Genomic DNA, 21,388 nt, shown 5'->3' with positions numbered 1-21,388 from the left:
TTCTTGAAAGGGTTTGCAAGCCCAAAGCTGCCATTTTAATGTTCCAGCAAATACAGATTTCTTACTTCATGCTCAGCTGGGAGCCATATTGTCTTACATTATTCATGCATGAAATTCAACTCCCTCCAAAATACAGAAACCAACCTTCATCGCCTTGCGATGAGCAGAGAAATAAGCGACGACAGGAGGATGTTTCTAATAGGGGGATGAGTGAGATAACTAAGTCACAGGATTTATAGGACATCTGGGAGGAGAATCATTTAGAAGCCAAATCTAGGACATGAAATCCTCGTCTGTCACGGCTGTCCTGCATTTTAAACAAGTCGCAGATCTAGCGGAGGTACACTTCACATCACGTCTGCTGTAGTATTACAGTCACTAAATAGTCAAAACATTACTGTACCAGAGAGACAATGTAAGAAGCAAAACATCACATCACTGGAGAAAAGAGATCAGAGAGCTTGCTGTAGCTCTAAATCCCTACTGTTTAAATCCCACTCAGTCCCCTGTGGCTGCTTAGCAACCCCTCTCCAGCACAATATACAGTGAATTAACAGGGTAAAGCGTGACCGCTGCCTCCTCTCAAACCACGAGTCAAGGGGGCTCTCCCACCACCATTGATGCCTTCTCTTGCAGCAACAATATGATTTTATTAGAACTTCAAACAAACGCACACGTGAAAATCAAACAAGCTGCAAACAGTAAATTCGTTGAAGCACTGAGAGCATTTTTTTTTCTCCTGGTGGTTTAGAAAATTCCTAAAACAAAACAAAGAAAAAAAAATTTAATAAACAAAAAAAAACAAAAAAAGAAGTGCCCAGCATTCAGGTGACCGTGAAAATCGAGTCATGCACTTAAATGTGTTAATTTTGCACCTGCACACGTTTGTGACCCACATAAAAGTGTATGCAAATGATTGTCAATCTTTTACTCCAGCTACGCAGCGTTTCACTTTATCCAAAGTGGATTTTGCACCCAGAGGCACTTGGCTTCAGATTTGCACTGCTGACTCTGTGACATATTCGTTTAACAGTTGCTGTGCAATCAGTCCCACACCTCTGCCTGCTCTGCTGGGTTTATTCCAGAGCAAAGTATTTCAGTAATGAGGCGTATTAAGGAGTTTTTGCCTGTAAAGATACGCAGCATGGGTGAAAGAATGGGACTCACACAGTGCTTTGCAAAGTTTTACTATCCCTTTGAATTTTTGTCAACAAACTTCAGTGTTATTTTATAAGGATTTATTTTTATTAGGACCAATAAATAAACCAACTCAAAACAGTGCGTACTTTGGAGGAGAAAGGGAAAATACACATGATTTTCCAAACAAAATAAAACAAAAAATGTGAAAATCCCAGCATACCTATTTTATCAGCCCCCTTTACAATGGTGCTAAAACACCGTGTGGAGAAGTCACCCTCATCATAAATCCAGATGTTTTGTGAAAGACTGATGGAGAACAACAACCTCATGAAGACCAAGGAACACAACATTTAGGTCAGAGATAAAGTTGTGGAGAAGTTTAAAGCCAGGTTAGACTTTTAAAAATACCAAAAGTCTTGAACATCTCACAGAACACTGCTCTGTTCCTAATCTAAAAATGGAAAGATTGGAGGAAAGAAGCCAAAGGTGGCTCTGGAGGAGCTGCGGGTATCCACAGCTCAGGTTGGACGATGTGTTAACCTGTATAATTTTGCTGTCACTTTATGCTAATTCCCCCCCAAAATACTTTGAAGTCTGTCGCTATAATGTGACAAAAATGTGAAACAAGTGTATCAATATATTTTCTTCATTGCAGCTATCAGAGGAGCATCATAAGCAGAGATGTTCCCCAATCTGTGCGTCGTAATGAATCAAAAATCTACTTATTCGTAACGACGGGGTCAGTTTTCAGTGACACCTATTGTCAAAGGTTCCATCACAAGAGCGCACCTGTCAGATTTATTTTTCGTCTTAGCCCATTCGTAACTGCTGCATTGCTCGCAGAAGAGGGTAAAGCTGTCCCGTGGATCTGCAGCTTGTACTTGTCACAGCGGATGAGTTCTGGAGTCACAGACGGTGACACCTAACCTCTCTCGGGATAAGCGCGTCAGCTAAAGGTGTTAAATATGAATGCGCCGCGAAGAACCAAACGCTTTGGATTAAAATCCTCGCCGCCGGGATGCTGGAGCCGCGTAATTACAACCCCGAATCCTCATCGCCAGCTGCGCGCCGAGCCGCCCGTGGCCACAGTAGAACCGCACAGATGCACACCCCCCCATCTATCAGTCCGTTTTCATGTTGATGGACTGCAAAGTGACATTTTCCTTTAAGATGATGTAAGACTGTGCTTCACGGGTGGATTTGTTTCCCCTCCTCCATGTCACAGCTCGGAACAACAATATCTTAAATCTTCAGCCGGTTTGGCTGCTTCCGCACTCAGCAGTTTGGGGAGACTGGTGCGCAAAGGAGTCCCGCTTCCTGCCTCCTCCTCCTCCTCCTCATCATCATCACCATCATCATCCTCCTCCCAATGAGCGCGTTTCAGCATCCCAGCAGTCAGGAGGAGAGCGAAAGGATGCTCTCACAATTTCTCTTCCATTTTATCCTGCATTTAAGAAGGTTGAGTTAAGATGCAGGTTTACTGAAACTTTTTTAAAATTGTAATTTTTCTTCGTTGAAAGTTCGCGTTTATTCATTCGAAGTCACTTCCACGACCAAATCGCAGTGGCTGCCTGTAACATGATGCTGGTTGTAATAATCGATGCTGGACTTTTACGCACGCACTTGAAGGATGCGCCGTAGACGTACATTTGGGATTGTTCTGTCATAAAAAAATAAAAAAACCGCTGGATGCCAGCAGGACTGAGTCTGGAATCGGGACTCCGCTTTGGTGTCTGAGCGCCTCAGCTCCATGCAGCTGCACCCCACACCCTGAACTTCTGGGACGTTTCGTGCGAGAGAGAGATGGCACTGAGCGAAAACTGCAAAACGCAGCCAGCCAAAGACCAGGGCTCGGTGCAAAACCCTCCGTCGGACGTGGTTGAGCTGAACGTGGGAGGGCAGGTTTATTATACCCGTCACGCCACCCTGACGAGCTTCCCGAATTCCTTACTTGGGAAGCTGTTTTCAAACAAGAAGGGGTCTTCGAACGACTTGTCACGGGATTTCAGAGGGCGGTATTTTATCGACAGAGATGGATTTTTGTTCCGGTACGTGTTGGATTACCTCAGAGACAAGCAGGTTGTCCTCCCTGACCACTTTCCAGAGAGAGGGAGGCTGAAAAGAGAGGCCGAGTACTTTCAGCTGCCGGAACTGACCAAACTTCTGTCAGGCGACGAGCCGAAGCTGTTTCAGGATGACAGTGACTGGGATGAGGAGTCGCAGAGCAGCGATCACAGGCTGTACCCGTCTTACTCCCTGGACAGGAGGTATGGTTACATTACTGTCGCCTTCAGAGGCAGAGAGTACCACGCTGACCCCAAGGCCAAAAAGTTACCCAGGATCTTCATCAGCAGCCGGATTGGACTGGCCAAGGAGGTGTTTGGAGACGCCCTGAATGAGAACAGGGATCTGGACAGACCCCCGGACCGATACACCTGCAGGTTTTACCTCAAGTTCAAGCACCTGGAGAGGGCTTTTGACATGCTGTCAGAGAGTGGCTTTCACATTGTGGCCTGCAACACCTCGCTGACTGCGTCCTCCACGGGTCATTACGCGGACGACAGGGTCTGGTCCAACTATACACAGTACATCTTTTACCGTGAGTGAATATCTGATTGTCCGTTCTGTTTAAGCGATGTGAGGTGACCAGAAGGTTCTGTAAGAGGTGGCCAGATGGAGGCTATACAAGTGCATTATAATTAATTAGAATGCTGTCAAAAAGACTAATTTATTTCAGTCCATCCATCCAGCCGCTGTCCATACATACCTCTTTGTGAGGTTGCAGGGGGGTTGGGGGGTCTAGTGCCTGACTCCAGCAGCGAGAGGCGGGGCACACCGGCGGGGCACACCCCGGACTGGTCTTCAGTTCATCGCAGGGCATTTATTTCAGTAATCCATTCAAAATAATAATAATAATAATAATAATAATAATAATAATAATAATAATAATAATAATAATAATAATCAAAAAATGAAACTCACATATTCTTAACATTACATAATGTGTGTAAAGCACTTATTTATTCCCATTTAGATGATAAATTAAGTTTCACTAGGAAATTTTATATTACATAAGACTAGTACTGACAAATATGTGCAATGCACTACTTGGGGCTCCTTTTGCCTCATGGTAAGAAGGTCAATCCGTGGTTCTGCTGAGGTGAGAGAGACCTTCAGCCGCTTTGCATTGTTTCTAGTATCTCATCTTCTTCCTGGCAATACACCAAAAGATACTCTGTAGGGCATTAGTCAGCGCAGCCGTCGACCAGAAAAAATTTAGAGCATGCTGACTAGCTTTATGGAGATGCTGCATTTTCCATTGAAATGTCTCACCTACCCACACTGCTTGACGTGCTGTTTCCTGGTTTATTATCTCCTGATTGAAGACCGTGTTCACTTTAGATTTGTTAAAAAAAAGTGAGTGGCCCAGCACAGGCAGCTGAAATGGCTCCTCAAGGAACCTGGGTTTTGGATCTTTTTGTTCTTGTTCAAGTCAAGGAGTCTGTTTCATAAGTGAACTGAAATCTTTACCCCCAGTTCAGATGCATTTGACAATGTCTCTGGTTCAGGAGTGAATTAATAAAAGGAATCCAGCCGTTTCAGTTCATATCATGCTTATTTCAGGTGGATCTTAAAGCATGAAATGAACTGCAATTCACAAATTGTGAATCAACCCAGATTCTTGAACTTATATTAGTTCACTCTTCTTCTGAGGGCTTTGCTTGTCCATTTTTTTCCCACCACATGTTTTCCTTCCACTAACCGTTCCATTGAAAGCCTTGGACACAGCACTTTCTGAACAACCAGTTTCTTCCTTTTGCAATGACTTATTGTGGTTTGACCTTCTTGTGGAGGGTGTCAATGAGTGTCTGCTGCACAACTGTCAAGTCAGCAGTCTTACCGAAGATTGCGTAGACTGCAACATATCATTTTTGTGTTAAAAATCCCTTTCTATTAATCTTCTACTTTTCTAGAGAACTAAATTGTGAATTTCTGTTGTCCTTCAGCCATTTATGTAAAATCAGATAGAAATATATGTGATATATTGCTCTGAGTGCAATAAAGTATATGAATTTTGCTTTTAGTGTTACTGAAATGAATGAACTTTTCAATGATATTCAAACTTTCTGAGATGTCCCTGAGGTCTCGTGGTGGAACATCAAAAGCTAAGCCATAGCAGAATTTCTGTAATTTAATTAAGGTACATCGATATGGTGGAAATTTTGTACTGACAAGAAAAAAAAAATCAGGGATTAAAAAAATAATAATAATTCTAGTAGTCTGTAGTTTCATAATTTAAAGTATTTACATTAGATATGTTGGAACATACTTTTAACTCACAAAATTTATTGTCCATAATTTTTAAAAAAATCTAAATTTTTTCCAAATTTCTGACCTAATTATGTAAGCCTGGAATAAGTAAACTAATAGAAACATATTACATTATTTCTATTAATCCAGTTTTCTGTCATATTTCTAGCAAACAAAATAAATGTATAAACATTTTATTTTCATAATTGATAAATTAATTTGTCATTCCCTTCCCTGACAGGTTCATAACAACCTGTGAGTCAATTTGCAGTAAATTGAAAAATCAGCCATACAAAAACACAACAATGGGGTGGAAAAAGAAGAAGAAAAAAAAGACAAACTCCTCCTCCCCAAACCCATTCCCTGTAAATGTTTAAATTCCTTTCAGCGGCTTTCCGCAAACTTCTGTCCAGAGTCCGAGATTAGAGGCAGACTTGTTCACGGCCCCCCAAGGAAGTTGAGTCACAATGCCACCACACTTCAAGTACACATGTGTCATGTGTAAATGCAGCTTACTGCTCGGGTCCTGACAGCCTCTGGGTTATGAATAATATAGTGCCAGTGGGCAGCAAAAAAAGAGGAGAAAGAGATATAACATGCGTGGTTCTGAGTCAGTTTTACTTGGGAACAAAGACTGTGGATCAGCTAATATCTTAATTAGCGGCAAATCTGGCTCGTTCCTTTGAAGAGAAGAGAGACATATGGGCAATTAAAAAGCACTTTGTTCATCATCCTGAATTGTTCTGAATGGCTCCCTTTAGAAAAGCCTTGAAAAAGTATATGCTCATATTTTGTCACTTTAGCACCACAAAAGTGTGTGTTGTTCTGGGATTTTATGCTGCGGACATAAAAAACAAACATATTTGTGAAACCACTGTTGAATATCGCAGTTACGATGAACTCCCTTTATTCTGACACTTTTCTTTCTTTTCCTTTATCACATTGTCCTCGTCCCTAATTGTGGCCATTAAAATTATACATTAAGCGTGGAGATTAAGGGCAGTGAAAGTCAATCCATACACCTTTGCATGCATGTTAGTTCAAAATGATATACTGCCAAATATTGTATTAAAATTGACCTAGGCTATTGTAAAGTAGCACACATTAAAATTGCAGAGAGAATTTGCAATTAAAAATATAGGCAATGGTCTTTACTGTGATATTCCTAGAGAATCCAGCACAACAAATGTGAGAAAGCTGCAAACACTATCACTATGGTGAAACATGGTGGTGACAGTATTATGCTGTGGGGTTGTTTTTCTTCAGAAGATTGATGATGGAAGGATGGATGGAGCTAAATGCAGGGCACTCCTGGAAGGGAACCTATAAGAAGATGAAGAAGACCTGAGACTGAGTCGACCTTCTACTTGTGTGGACGTCTTTATGCTTTACGGTGTTCGTCTGTCATGAAATCCTCATAAAAACATTTACGTTTTTGACAAAATCCAAAGCTTTCTAATATGAATCATTTCTAGAGGCTACAGTCGGAGGGTAGTACCGTCTTTCAAACTGTGCAGTTTTTTTTCCACCAAGCACTCTGCTTTGACTTTCTGAAAGAACCCACTCTGTATGGGATTTCCTGAGTCATTCATTATTCTCAAGCAGAGCACAGAGTGTAGGTGTTCTCCTCTTTCTCCGTTAACAAACATCGCCCTGGGATGAAGTCCGGGGGAGGATGAGAGGGCGCTAAAGTCCAGCACGACGAGCAAAGCGGGACGAAGAGGAGACGAGAGCCAAAGAAGTTGCGAGGAACCGAGGAGAAGAAGGGAAAAGGCTGCAGAGGAAGTGAATGGCTGGATGAGGGAGTAAAAGTTGCATGAGACTTGGCCACGTGGAGAGGGAACTGAGGCAGAAGGAAGCAAGAGGGAGAGGGAACAAAAATAGATGAAAGTAAGGATGAGACAGGAAAGTTCGTTCAGTGTGAGGAAGCGGTGGGAGGAGAATATTTTAGGTGATAAGACAGACTCAGGAGAGGAGAGGATTGCTTTTCACTAGAAGAGGGCTACACTTAGAGGAAACATGCATGTGCACAAAAACGGAAAATGCAACATGCGTCATGCTGATGTGTCCGTCCATCATGCTGATGGACGGACACATCAAAAGCAGGCAGGCGTGAGAGGACCTTGCTTCATAGCATCACCGCGGCCTGAATCCACCATCAGAACTAATACCGTAACCTCATTGTGAATGTGGGACACTGGAAGGCCTAGAGCAGGTAGTCCTGATGAAACAATGCAAGCAGACAAACAGAAATATTAGGAGGAGGGGGATGAACCAGATCACAAACCTTATCGTTGTTTGTTGTTTTCTTTTGGCAGAACATTGAGCTGCTTTTTGCCCCCCCTTACCTATGCAAACATCCAAACGCCAACTCATATGGATGGAAAATGATACTCCAAAATGAGCTAAGTGATAGAGTTTCCTTCCAGCCCGCCGGTTCCTTTGCATCATTCATGTTGCTCTTCTTGCTAAATGCATCAGTAGTTTACCACACAGCTCCACAGATTCTCCACATTACCGTGGACATTTTGCATAAAGCTGTACTGTAAATGTTCTTTTCGTCCTGGTGTGTTCTGTGTTCAGCCATTCGGGTCTTCACTTTTAAGGTTTTGGTTCATTTCTCAAACCCTGTTGAAAGTATTCTTTTGTTTCAGACAAAGAGAGGAAAGAAAGGGAAAGAATTTGAACAAAAGGGCACTCTCATCAAGGGGTCACAGTAGCATCATAATTTAGGAGCCTTTTCAACTGATGGGCAAGATGAATTATAATAATTTAAGCAAGTACTCAGACCAAATTGGAATGAACTGATTAGACGGCTTAGAAAATAGAAGAATATATAATTATAGTATTATGGAAGCTCAGCCTATCATGATTGGAAAATATGGTAGTTATCTAGGCTGGAGATTTGTTGTGGATAAATTTAACATTCAGTGCCATAAATGTGTATTTGCCCATGTTATATTTTATTACTAAAAACAGAAGTAAAACATATCAGCACAGTCGGCAGTTCATAAGGGTAACAGCTTGTGTTTTACATCTTTCTGATAAATCAATACCAAATACACCCGGTACATGAGGATACATCGTCCAATAAACATGCTTTATGTAAGTGAAACAGCTCATGACTGACTTGAGCTATTTGTGTTTAATGAAAGAAAGAGCACATTTCACAATGGCAGCAAAACAAACAAACAAAAAAAATCAGATAGTGCACTAAGGCCTCTTGCTATTTGAATAACACCATAGTCAGGCTCATATGAGAGAAGATTGAAATAAGGATCTGCTCAAAAAACATCCTTTCTTCCATATCTGCTGGTCCATACAGTGCCATGGGGGACCATTATCTATTTCCTGCTGTCAACGGGGAAGAGGCAGGTTATACCTTGAACAGGTCGCCAGGGCAACACAGAGACACACAGGAAAAACAACCATCCAAGCTCACACTCATACCTCATGGTGATTTACAGTAAACTAAAGGTCACGTGTTTGGACTGTGACATGAAGCTAGGCTACCTAAGACAACCCACACATGCAAAGGAGGAACATGCAAACTCTCCAGGCCAGGCTCTGCAGCCCGGCTAAAAAAAAAACAAAACATTTTGAGGTTTTAACACATTAACTGTCCAAAAAAATTCAAAACTTAGATTAAACTAAATTCTTGTCGATGCCTTCTCATTATTATTACTGTGGTTTAATTATCTGCATTTAGCTGAAACAGTCAGGAATGGATATTTGCAGTACTTACAAAAAATATTGTATTCCAAAACTATGCTTTACATGTTGTTAGATTTTAAAAAGTCCATCTTTATTGTTGTTATTAACACATTAAAGATTCCAGCCGGTTGTCAGCTATGTCTGAGGAGAGATGCGTCATGAAGGTAAGGGGAGGGAGTTTCCCTCCCCTTCTCCTCCCGCACTCACTGAGACACAACAGAGTGTTCAACCCATTTCTTCTCAATGATTTGAAACTGGAAACCGTGTCGAACAAAAGGAGGACTTTAACTTGGTTCATTGGTTTACAACTAGCTGTCATCTTGCATGAAATAAGTCCATGACCTCGTCCGAACTTACCGACTCCTTGTCAAAGAGACAGAAATCATCGTTAGGCCCCGAAAACCTGCAACTCCACAGGCAGAAATCATCTCGGACTCTGACAGAGTCAGTCCCAGTCAGAGTGGGGAGAAATGTACCGTTGGATAGAGAACGGTTCCTGGAAGTGCTTGTTAAAATAAATCCAGAGCCTTCAGTTCGGTCCACAAGCCGGTGATGTGTGGCCATAATTGCTTCTGAACAGTGATAACAAGACAACAGGGAGGGACAGGGAGAGTAATCTATTGCTTGGGTCCAAAAGAGGAAGAGATTGGCCCATTGCTGAGCTCTCACAGAGCCTGGTTGGACAGCAGATTGGCAATACCTACAAGAGACAAATGATGTTCCTGAGAATAACTCATTTATGTCCGTAACAGCACCTTTGCAGAGGAATGGTTGGCAGTAGGACGAGAAATGTGAGTCGGAGTCTTTGCACCTCATCAATCTAAAGCAGGCAATCTGGCCCAACTCTGGAAAGAAATCAATTTATTAGAAAGAAACTGATCTAAAAGAAAAATCTAGTTCTTTAATCTATCCAATAAAATACACACATGGTTTTACTGTTTGCATAACCCTAAACAATTAGCACGTTCATTGAAATTTAATCAGCCATTTCCTTTTTTAACCTGAAATACTTAATGATGAATTCATAAGTACAGTTACAGGAATTAAAGATTAAATAGTCCCCCACCTTTAAAAAAAAGCTCTCCTGTTACACTATTTTTAATTGCCTCTTGTCTTTGCTGCATCCTGCAAGACAGTTGACTCTTAATTAAAAGTGCAGTTTTGACAGATTAACAAAGTGAGACTTTTAAAAAGCAACATTTCAAATATGAGAGGAAATAACAGGCTAAACTCTCACTTAAATTCAAACTTCCACCAATTAAAATCTCCAGCATGCCTCCCACTTAGTATTATTGTCCCTTCTTCTGCTATGTTTGTACCTTGAAGAAATCAGAGGGCAGGTATAAAAGTTCTTCCTGGATCTGACACACAATACCGTAATAATCACTCCAGAGGCACTTAATGGCTGCTTGGATGAGAATCTTCTTACATGCTGAGTGTTTTCTGAAGACAACAGAATTCAAAGTGTTGGTATGCAGAAGGAGACGTTTGCAGATTGGAGCTTTTTGGAGGGAAGGGGAAGGGAGGGTGCATTAAACTCTTCTCTGGCCTGACAAAGTTAAAAATGAGTAATTAACAGAACATCTATGTAGTACTTAGCAAAAGTATTCATATCCCCAGATCTTTGTCTCATTCTGTCACGTTACAGCCACAAGCTAAAATGAATTAATCAATTACGGTGGAAAGTCTTTACGGTATGCCCATAGCAGGTCAAGAAATTGAAATCGGTACCTACAGTCGTTTTTCTGTAAAATAGCTCCAGCTCAGTCACAATATTGAGAATATGTCTTGTCGTAAATCCAAACCACCTCACTCTTTGTTTAGAGCTCCCTCTGAATGACTGAGTTTTCTCCAAGTGACTACCTAGATAATTGTTTTACTGATTCTTCTCGATAGCGAGCAGAAGCAATGACCGCTACCAGATTTTAATATCAAAAAACTGAAATTGTCACTATCATTATTTTTTTCTGTCGATTCTGCTAAACAGCGTCCTCTTTTTAAATAAAATGCATTGCTGCTATTCTTACTAAAATGTCTCCAGAATGTACGGAGAACACGTCTTGCCACAAATTCTCAACTAGATTTAGTCCTACAACATGCCTGTCAGCTGAGGTGGATGGCGTAACTTGGTACTTCTGCAGCTGAACCGCACTCATACCCATTTCACATGACAGACTGAACATTTAAATTTATTCACAGCAGTATCTCTGATCTTTGTACTGCGTTCCCCGGTCTTCATGATGCCATTTGTTCTCTAATGTGCTCTAACAAAAGTATACGGGGCCTTAAAATGACAGTTTTATTAATGGTGGCGAAACCTTAAATTACTGCTGTGAAAATTACTCAACAAGACGTTGCTAGGTGACCGGAGAGAGAGTGAGCTAGGTGATGCCACCCACCTTTTTTGCCAGCTAACGCACTTTCGCTACATCAACCAGTTTGCTGGATCTGAGTTCAGTGAAATTATTGAATATTCTTTCAGACGCATTATCTACTTGTGTGTCTATTGCATGATATTACTGATTTATTTGTCTATTCCCTAAAGTTTTGTGCTTCCTGAGGTAAATACTATTGCGGGGCAGTGTAATATAGAAGTTTCCCTATAACGACAGCTCTAAGGAGAACAATTACTCCTTCTCTCCAGACGATCCTCTTGGGGCATAATTTAGAGGATGATAAGAACACCTTTCTTTCCATCTTTATCAGGCCTTGTGCAGAGGAGAGGTGTGGCTCAGGGTCAGGAGAGAGAGAGGCTGATATGGACGCTTCAATCTGCCTGCGTTGCTTGTTCGTCTCTTGGTCAGGGTGACACTCGTCAGATCGGCACCCTCTTGACAACGTTCGCGTGTCATTAATACTCAGCCGGTGGAGCTGTCACTCTCCTCGCGGGTATCAGCCAACGCAAGACGCACCCTGGAGCGTACAACACTGGTAACCTTGAGTTAGATCGTGTGATTTTCACGGGGGCACACCACAACACTTTACTTAATTCCCCCCCCACCCAGTTCCTTCCACATTGAAGCTCTTCATGGAAGTAATCATTATTGGCAAATTCAGAAACGCATTATTTTGCATGGCATGGAAACAGCTGTAGTCATCAGTCAGGCTGGACATCGGGTGATGAAGCGAGTCTCTGTAAAATAGATTTCCCTCCCGCTGTAGGGACAGTTGCTGCGCTTGCAAGACAAGCCCTTTTTGTGCTGCAAGGGCACACTGGCCTCATTTGTGAGTTAACAAGCATGTAAGCTATTCTTCCCTCGAGGCGGCGGAAGATTAAGGAATATTTGGTCAACAGCATCAGAATGTACTCGCTGACAGGCTGCATGTATTTTCAATCAACTTGCTTTTAGCCTTGATGTATTGCACATGTAGATTACTTCCCTCCCTCTCGTCCCTAAATAAGGTCAGGAGCATTCGCTGTGTTCTGTTTATTTCACAAAGTCTTGGCCAGAAAATGATATTGCACCTGGGCCAGGCAGCACCTGAAGCACTTCAAGATAATTCAAACTGCTCAGTCTCACTGGGTTAGGCTGAGTTACAGGCAAACAGACAGTAATGAAAAGACATGTCGCTTAGATGTTGTTTTTTTGTTACACTCAGACAGCATAGATGTAAAACGCTCCTTTTTTTCTTAGTTTAAAAGTTATTCTCATGAATTTTGACTCAGGTTACAGTTCACACTTCATCTGAAATCATATTTAGGAAGGAGGCAGCTTTGGGTCACTTGAGTCTATGACAAAAAAAAACCTTATGGCTGAAACTAGTTAATGACGTTCACTTTCTAAAATAAGCACAGCTCTTCTTTCTCCCCATCAGACAATAAGTCAGACTAAATGTTTAATGTTTTAGGTCAATTCAGTTCATCAAACATATTTAGTAAATGTCAGAATATAAATATATTTAAGCTTTCTTTGAAGTGTACATACATTTTCTTGGGATTTGGTAACATTGCCTTTAAACTTTGATTATCCTTCGAGAACAACAGTTTACTGAAACTTTGGCCCATTGTCTAAGTTTCAATTTTCTGGCTGACGCCTTGAGGAACTGCTTCAATATTTCTGCATAATGCTCTTTGTTTATTTTGTGTATGAGCCCCTGCTGCAGCAAGAAAAAGAAAAAAAAAATACATAATATATTCTTGCTGTTCTTATTCTTTACAGGTTTACAAGCTTCCTGTCAGGATTTGATTTTTTTCTGTGTTTATTTTGGTTTCTGTGTCAATTGATTCTCCGTGTTGACCTGTCTACCCCTTGATTGGTTACACCTGTTCCTTGTTTCCCCTGATTGTCTCCCTGTGTTTTTAGTCCCAGCTGTGTTCCTTGTCGTCCACCATCTATTCTGTTGTTGTTGTTCCCATTTGTGTGTTCTGTTTACCACCAGTGCCACCAGATTCTGAGCTCCTTGCCTGTATTTTTGTACTCTTCATCATTAAATCATCATTTCATTCTACTTACCTGGGTCTACTGCTACCTCACACTTCTCCCTATTCACACCAAATATAATAGTATTCTTTATTGTCTTGCACTAAAATTTTAGAGCGTGTCTCCATAAAAAGAGAGTCTTTGAAAACCGTGTCTTTGCTTTTTATGTTGATATTGGAGTAATGGCCTCATTACTCCAATACAGGACTCATTTAACCAGTAATAATGACGCTCATCTACCAGTTTCAAACAACATCTTCACAAGATTTTCTGTTTTTGTTTATCTTTGGGACGTAAAATTGTGAATTTCCATCAGCAGATTGAAATTGTGTCCAAACACTTTTACAGACTCACAAATCCCTTCTTGATGCCTTGACTGATTTCTTTTTAAATTTTCCAGATTTTACTTGAAATGTATCTGCGGGTGTGCCTCCAATTATCTCAAATGTTCTTAATCAAAACCGTACAAAGCTTTTGCGTCATCGTCTAGTCTTTCCCAAATAGATGAAAGGCACAGTAATTTAAAGTCAACTTCTCAATTTGGAAAATAAATAAAAAAATAAATAAATAAATGTATTCTCAAATATTAGCCCTAATAATTCTAGAGACAAAATGTTAGTATTCCTAACTGAAGACTGTATACTGATTTAATGTCAGACAGTGAGAATTAATAGATTATGCATGTTTATGTATGTAAATATCTGGCTTCAGCTTCAAGTTTTAAAAGTCCCTCTAAGATGATCAAAATACTGTGCAGAGGTGCCTTTAATGAGTTGGTTAAGAAGCTCAAATTATATAGAAAAATGGACGCTGGGAAATAAACTCAGTGACATTTTACATCTGAATTTGTCGGAGAACTCTGCCTTCAGTCCACATCATGTCCTACTTTTCTGCCAATTAGAGCCTCTAAAATCTACAAGCACTCACATCTCTACAAAACTGATCTCTCTCGGGCATGATGAGGACAAACATCGCCGCTGTCACTGTTGGTTGGAGGGATTCGGGGGGCGGAAGGGGTGGGTTTGGGGGATACCCCGTGAGACATGCTCTGTGCCGAGTTCAACTCCATCTCTGTGTTATTTATAAGGAGTTCAGACACACAGCCTCAGTCTGGCTTCGGAACCAGCCTGGGTCTGTTAATGTGGAGGAAATCAGATCTCTCAGACAGGCTGCACGGAGCTAAGAAAAACACATTTCAATCAATAGCTTCCCTGAAAAGATAGTAAAGTGAACACACCCACTTGTTTAAAGAGAAGAATACAACTCTTCATCTTTTATTCAGCCACGGATTCAAATTCTGGATGTTTTGGGATTTATTTATTCCAGTTGGATATTATAAACCTTCCTATATTCTTCTTCTTCTTGCTTGGGTTTTAGATTTACATCAGCAATGGTGGCGACGAGCGTTATCATGAAGTCATTAAAAAATAAACAGCATTCTTTGACTAAAGCTTTTGATTCTGTAAAGTAGAAATACAAACCACTGGCAATATTTTTTTTCCACTCAAGGATAACCTGGTGTGTTATCTTTAACCCTTGTATGTAGAAATGGGGTCCAACCGACACCACACACGTAAAACTTGGATCATTTTCCATGGTCCTCTACGTTTGCCTCAGTCCTCGCACGCACAAGGATTAAAAAGAAAATACCACCTTGCAATATATAATATCTAGTTCATTTGTAGCCTTCCAGTTCATACATTCACCTTTACATCCTCAAACCAAAGACCAACAGAAAATAATAACAAATCAATATATTTATTGGTAGCAGACAGGCTGTTCTCAGCACTTCAGAATCTGTTGATCTATTGGGATTTTCAGGTATAAATATTTCTCTTATTTAAAGAGGATGGTGCATAAAAACAGAAAATATCCACAGAGCAGCAGTTGTGTTGTTGAACCTTGGGGATGTAATGTTCAGGACTGCTTCCAAAACGATGAAAAAAAAAAAAAAGTAGCAGTATATCAACAAAAAATCATCTGTAAATGCACAACATTGTGAACTTTGAAGTATATAAACTACAGTAGTGAAAACCACTCTGTGGGCAATTTCTTTGAGCTATGAATGGGAAACTGAGGCTATAATTCGCACAGGCTCACCAGTATTGGACAATAATAAAGTGGTTGCCTCTTCTCAGTTTGAGCTGCAGCCTTCAGTTCGTTGGGTCAGAATTTGATGTAAACAACAGGAAAGCATGAATCCAATTTGTTGTGTATCGATGGTTCAGGACCGCAGTGGTAGTTTGACGTTGTTGGGAATCTATTCTTTGCGCTCTTTGGGCTTATTTGTACAAATTAAGCAACATGTTACGATATCATTGCTGATTATGTTCATTGCTAATCACAGTGTGCCTATCCAACCCCACTAACAGGATAATACAACACGTCGCTAATCCTGAGTGATGTCACTTTGGTTTCTTGAATATGATGGTGATTTCACCTTAGCGACTTCCAGTCACCAGATCTTAATCCAGTAGAGCACCTTTGGGATGTGGTGTAAGGGGGGATCAACATCATGGATGTGCAGCTGAGGAATCTACAGTCTGAGGAATATTAACACTTTATTATATCTATGCTACAGAGGATTATTGCAAGAAACGGAGGTCAAACTCAACATTTGCAAGTGACCGCTGCAAAGCGCATTCGTTTTGTAATAAATTCAGGCTCTCAGACTTTGTACTTTTGGGATGTATCTCTTTAAATCAGAGAAATACCTTGTAATTCTAAAAAGTATTTTTTGTTGTTTTTTTTAGCCTGTGTTGCTTCATTATTTAGTTTGTCTAAATAAATGAAATATGGATAAATATTTTCAGTCGGTAAAACGTTTTTCTGTGGAATAAGCTTCAGAATGTCAATTATCTACTGATTTCTTTATTATTTTAAGGGTTTTACTATGAGTGTTCCAAGAGAAAGAAATATTTAATTGTTTTATTTAACCCTTCACTGGAAATGATTTGCGTCAGAGTTTTGTTGGCATGCTTTTCAAAAGCAAAGCCGGATATATTTGTATCATATCCGTAGTTGCTTTTTTCCATTATTTATTTTCTGATTTGAAGCTCTTTTAGTTCTTCTTGCTGCCATCTGGACCAGGAATAAAAGCTTTACTTAAATGTATTACTTATTTAAACGTCACAATCACTTGGTCTTCCTTAAAAATACAGGAAGCGGCGACTGAACAGCAGTTTGCTCTCTACTTACCATCTCTTCTTGTTTCTTGCTTTGAAATCACTCGTTTGAATATTCAGGGTGTTTGGCAGCTGCTAAGCGCCTCTGATTGCTGATGATTGCAGGGACAAAAAGAGATGTCAGATCTTATAAAAATTGCCTCATTTGGTTTTTCCTAACAATGACTTGCAGAAAACAGCCCCGTAAAAATCTCATTAAGATCTGAGATTACAGCCAAAGTGATTGCTCTTGGGACTGAAATTACATAACGCAAAACTTTGTGTTTTAATATGTGATTTTCCATCACTAAAATAAGACCTCCAGGTACTTTTCTCTCACCGCCTTGCTAATTACTCACTCCCTTGTATGGCCTGGAAATTTTTTCAGTTGCTATTATTGGGTGTTGGCTCATTTCCTAATCGGGCTGCCCCTCTGGACTACAGCATCCATCCATTTAGAAACAATGCTCTGCCTCCGCCTCGTCCTGCTCCTGATCCTCCTTTTCTGAAGTGCCTGCATCCATTTCCCATTTGCACTGCTCGTCTGCTGCCGGATTCAGCCAGATTCATTTTCTGCAGGGGGAAATTGGTGCGCTGATTGGCCTCTTTACTCGTGGATTAGCCATTAAAAAGCTGTTAGCGACTCTCCGACTATATCAGCTCAATGCAATCATTGCAGCAGAGATAAGGTTGTTATTATAGTCTGCGCAGAGAGGTTAAAATCCCCCTTGAACTCTGCCTGTTTTAAATTGGTGCATGTGCTGGAGGGAGGCAATGGACGAATCATTGCTCCATCCCTGAGATGTCCCTGCTATCGAGTTTGCATCATCCCATTAGGAAATAAAATACATAAAAAGCTATTAAGAGGTCTTCAGAGTTTGTGTTTTCTGTTTACATACAGTTAGCAGATCTACTACTTCCACAGCACATCTCTGACTGCAAGCGGATCTAAGCGATCTCGGTTATTTTGGGAAAAAGAAAGACGGTGCCAGTGACTTTACTCTAGCACTTCTCGAGCCAGCAGGCAGCACTGTACTGTACAGTATTTCTGCCTCGCAATTAGCTGTGTAGGAGGAAGTGAGATGAGACGAAAGGAAGGTACAAGGATAGAGAGAAAAATGCAGCTGGAATCTTCTGCTTGTACCGATTTATCCAAACTCAAAGAGACCAGGAGACCCTCAGGGACAGCTGCTGAATGCATTCACTTTCTCTCTAGCCTTCAGGTTGCTAGCCTGTTTATTTTATTATTATTGTTTTTTAAATTTACCTCGCCGCCTCCCTAAAGGTAGAAAGCACATCACTTTTGGCTCATGCGACTAACTGATCCGAAACAAAGCTAATGTGCCTCCGTCTTGGCGGTGCGGCTACAGGTCTAATTAGAAACTGTGAGGGCATGAGCAGATTGCGCTGGGTTTGAGGCGAGGTTTGCCGTGGGAAATGGGAAAGGTCTTTCAGCAAGCCGTGCTGAGCTGTTTGAGCTCTAGGGGGGGGGGGGGCTTATCACAGAGAGCAACATGCACAGCTCACTAGCTTTTTTCTTTTTGGACAAAACACCGAGTATCACACGAGAAATCAGATGTTCAAACTGCTGCACCCCTTAAATATCTGCACATACAATCATCTGACATTGTTGTTCCACAAATATCAGATGAAGCCTTTGGCATTTTCGTTTTGTACATTGAAACCTCAAATTTAAATTAACTGTATTTCCATTCGGTGTCACAGACCAACAAGAAAAGCGCATAACTGCGAAGTGGAAAGAAAATACTAATTTAATAATTTCAAAATCGTAGACGTTTGCTCTGCATTTGTATTCTATAGAGGATTAACACCAAAGCAGTCTGTATTTATTTGATGCAATTACAGATTTTTGTTGCAGTCAAAGGGATTCTGAGTTGGATCTACGTAGGTCTGAACTTTGGGACAAACTCATTGCTTATTACTAACCTTTGTATCTCTAGGAAAATCCCACTGAGATTAAAAATATCTTTTGCAAGAGAATCCCGGCCAAGACTAGCAGCAGCATGTAGTTTGCATAACATTTATTTATATCAAATACTCGTAGGCCTTGGTCTAAATCAGGGATGCCCAAGTAAAGTCCTTGAGATGTCCTTCAACATGTTGATGCATCGTTTCTCCAACACACCTGAATCAAATAGCTGACATACAGCTGATTGCAAACAAGATTGTTCACGCTTTCCTGTCTTGTCACATATTCATAGCAGACAGATATGTGGAGTCACTGGCTCTCTTGACTCTTTGCAGCTCCTCCAGGATTAGGTAGATGATTATATCTTGATAGATCTGCAGTTTAATACTCTGTCCAGCCTTTTATATTTTTTCTACTGCCTTTGTGTTGGTTTATCACCTAAAATAACAATAAAATGCATTAGAAATTGTGGTTGTAAAGCCTCAAAATGCGAAATGGCTTTAAATACATGTATTTGCCAGCAATTAAACGAACCAATGTTTTGCGTGCTTTGTCCTAGGCGGGCCCTCGCGGTGGTCGTCCTCTCACTGTGACTGCTGCTGCAAGAGCCACAAAAGTGAGCGTGAGGGTGAGAGTGGCACCTCCTTCAACGACCTCTCTACGTCCTGCTCCGAAACCCAGTCGGAGGCCAGCACCCCCCAGGGAACCGTGATCCACGCGCCCGTCAGCCGTCAGTCCAAAATCCAGACCCTGGACCGACCTGTGCCCAAAGGCCCGGCCCTCATGCTGCAGCAGCAGGCCGAGATGCGGCGCAAGACGGACATGCTGCGCGTGAGGACCTTCGGCGTGCGGGAGCGAGACGCTGCCAAGAGGAAAGCACACAAAGAGAAGATGACTCCGGAGCAGGAGCTGCAGAAATGCATTCAGGACTTCCGGCGCATTAGGATTCCCGATCACTTCCCGGAGAGGAAGTACATGTGGCAATCCGAGCTCCTGAGAAAGTACAGACTCTAAAAATGAGCGGGAAAGGGGGAAGTAAAGACAGCGAGATGGTGCTATAGTGTCATATCACTACCAGTAAAGAGTATTACAAAGCATTATCGATACACTGCGCACTCTAAGGCACATATCGTACCAGAGAATACGATTATCCTGCCAGGATGGACTGCAAAGCACACAAAAAATATTATTTATCTGTAACCTTTGCACAGTGTTGTGAATGAAATGCACACGTGTAAATCAGACTGAGACTAAATACGAAACGTCCTGCTCTCTCCGTGTAGAGACGAGAAAGAAAGGTATACTCCAGGTCATAGCATCACTGACAACAAGCGACCTCAGGGGAAACATCGTTTCAGTTCACCAACCTACCACATTCTGCATGTGCAGTCGCCCACAATGGCTGCTTTTCAAAGCGGATGTACCCAGATGGTGCTGTGAGCTAGCAACACATTATCACTATACTTCACCGAGCTTTCTCTCTCTCTCTCTTTCTCTCTCACACACACACACACATGCAAACATGTTAAGTATGCTTCGGCAACAGCACTGCATGTCATCTCACCCTTAGCATAATTATGCAATATCAAACAAAATCTCAATTCACTGTTTTTTGTCTGATGGGTGAAAAGAGTGTTGGTTGGTGAGACTAATGTACTGAGGGAAGCACTGCCTTGATCTGTTTGTATTACTTTTTGTCTGATGTAGTCATGTACTGGTGAGAAGATTTTGTGTAGGTAGAGCAAATGGCAACGGGATTGGTGGGTTCGCTGACTGTAAATGTGCTAAAAGACGAAATAAATGGGTTAGAATTCTATGTAAAAATGTGAACCTTCTTGGTCTCTGTAAAAGCGGATTTATTAAGCTTTGCTCCGGTACAGAAACCTGAGGTGAGGTGCGATCTCTACAGGTTTTAGCGACTTAATTCTTCACTAACCATGGCATCAAAAGTTATCTTGTTGTTTCTGTTTAAAAACAACCTGAAGTTGGATCTGCAGCACAGCTATTGGCTACTGGAAATCAGAAAAGCAGCCATTTCTACCACTAAGAGAGTCTTGCAAGTTGCAGGATGGTTGATGATCCTTTCATGTTTTGTTTTGTTACAGCCATTCAGTAGATGATGACAATGCAATTTCATGCCTTATTTATTCCCACAATTATTTATACCAATGAAAGACTCGGATCTAAATTTATTTTCAATTTGTTTCTGATGGGGCACGGTGGATATACAGCCTTCTCAACAACAGATGTCAAAATCTTTATTTGCACATTCCCAAGCCCTTCTTATAATTGCTGTCTGGCTTTTTGAATGTTTCCACTGATGTTTTGAGGATTTATTGTTTGGTGAATTTCTCAAAGTCTGATTTTTTAGCTTGTTCTACAGATTTTCTACCAGATTAAAGTCAGAACTCTTACCAGTCCTGTCAAGAAAAGAAATTAATTGCCTCCAGTTTAAATAAATATGTTGACTGAATGAAAGGATTGTTCAACCAGGTTTGCCAGAGATTTGAATATTTTTGTCATAACCTGACTTTTCAGGATATGAAATGTAGTCATCTACTGTGACCTTTGAACTTAGTACTAACATCTGCCAGCAGGTGAGTACTTTGAGTTATTTTGATTTGATCATTATCTATAATCTCTCACATTTCAGAAGAACCAAAATGTGACCTGAACCCAAATAAATGGTCCAGGTCAGGAATAAAATA

At 41.0% G+C, this 21,388-nt stretch overlaps 1 protein-coding gene across 1 annotated transcript; it reads left to right on the top strand.

Annotated features, from left to right (window-relative positions):
• Nucleotides 1–1,807: 1,807 nt before the first annotated feature.
• On the top strand, nucleotides 1,808–20,504 carry LOC103471212 (BTB/POZ domain-containing protein KCTD16). Its single transcript, XM_008420059.3, has 2 exons — nucleotides 1,808–3,739; nucleotides 19,240–20,504. The coding sequence occupies exons 1-2, from the start codon at nucleotides 2,944–2,946 to the stop codon at nucleotides 19,692–19,694; spliced, it is 1,251 nt and encodes a 416-aa protein (XP_008418281.2). The 5' UTR covers nucleotides 1,808–2,943; the 3' UTR covers nucleotides 19,695–20,504.
• Nucleotides 20,505–21,388: the final 884 nt, after the last annotated feature.

This window comes from Poecilia reticulata, chromosome 10, assembly GCF_904066995.2.
Source record: "Poecilia reticulata chromosome 10, P_reticulata-male-v2, whole genome shotgun sequence".
Classification (NCBI taxonomy): Eukaryota; Metazoa; Chordata; class Actinopteri; order Cyprinodontiformes; family Poeciliidae; genus Poecilia; species Poecilia reticulata.
The sequence above is the reverse complement of the archived record's forward strand: the minus strand, read 5'-3'. Positions and strand labels throughout refer to the sequence as shown.

What these genes read in the sequence shown, in the direction of transcription:
- LOC103471212 (XM_008420059.3), top strand. Translation starts at nt 2,944, where the DNA reads ATGGCACTGAGCGAAAACTGCAAAACGCAGCCAGCCAAAGACCAGGGC. An exon ending in TACACAGTACATCTTTTACC is followed by an intron (nt 3,740 to 19,239) that starts GTGAGTGAATAT and finishes GCTTTGTCCTAG; the next exon opens with GCGGGCCCTCGCGGTGGTCG.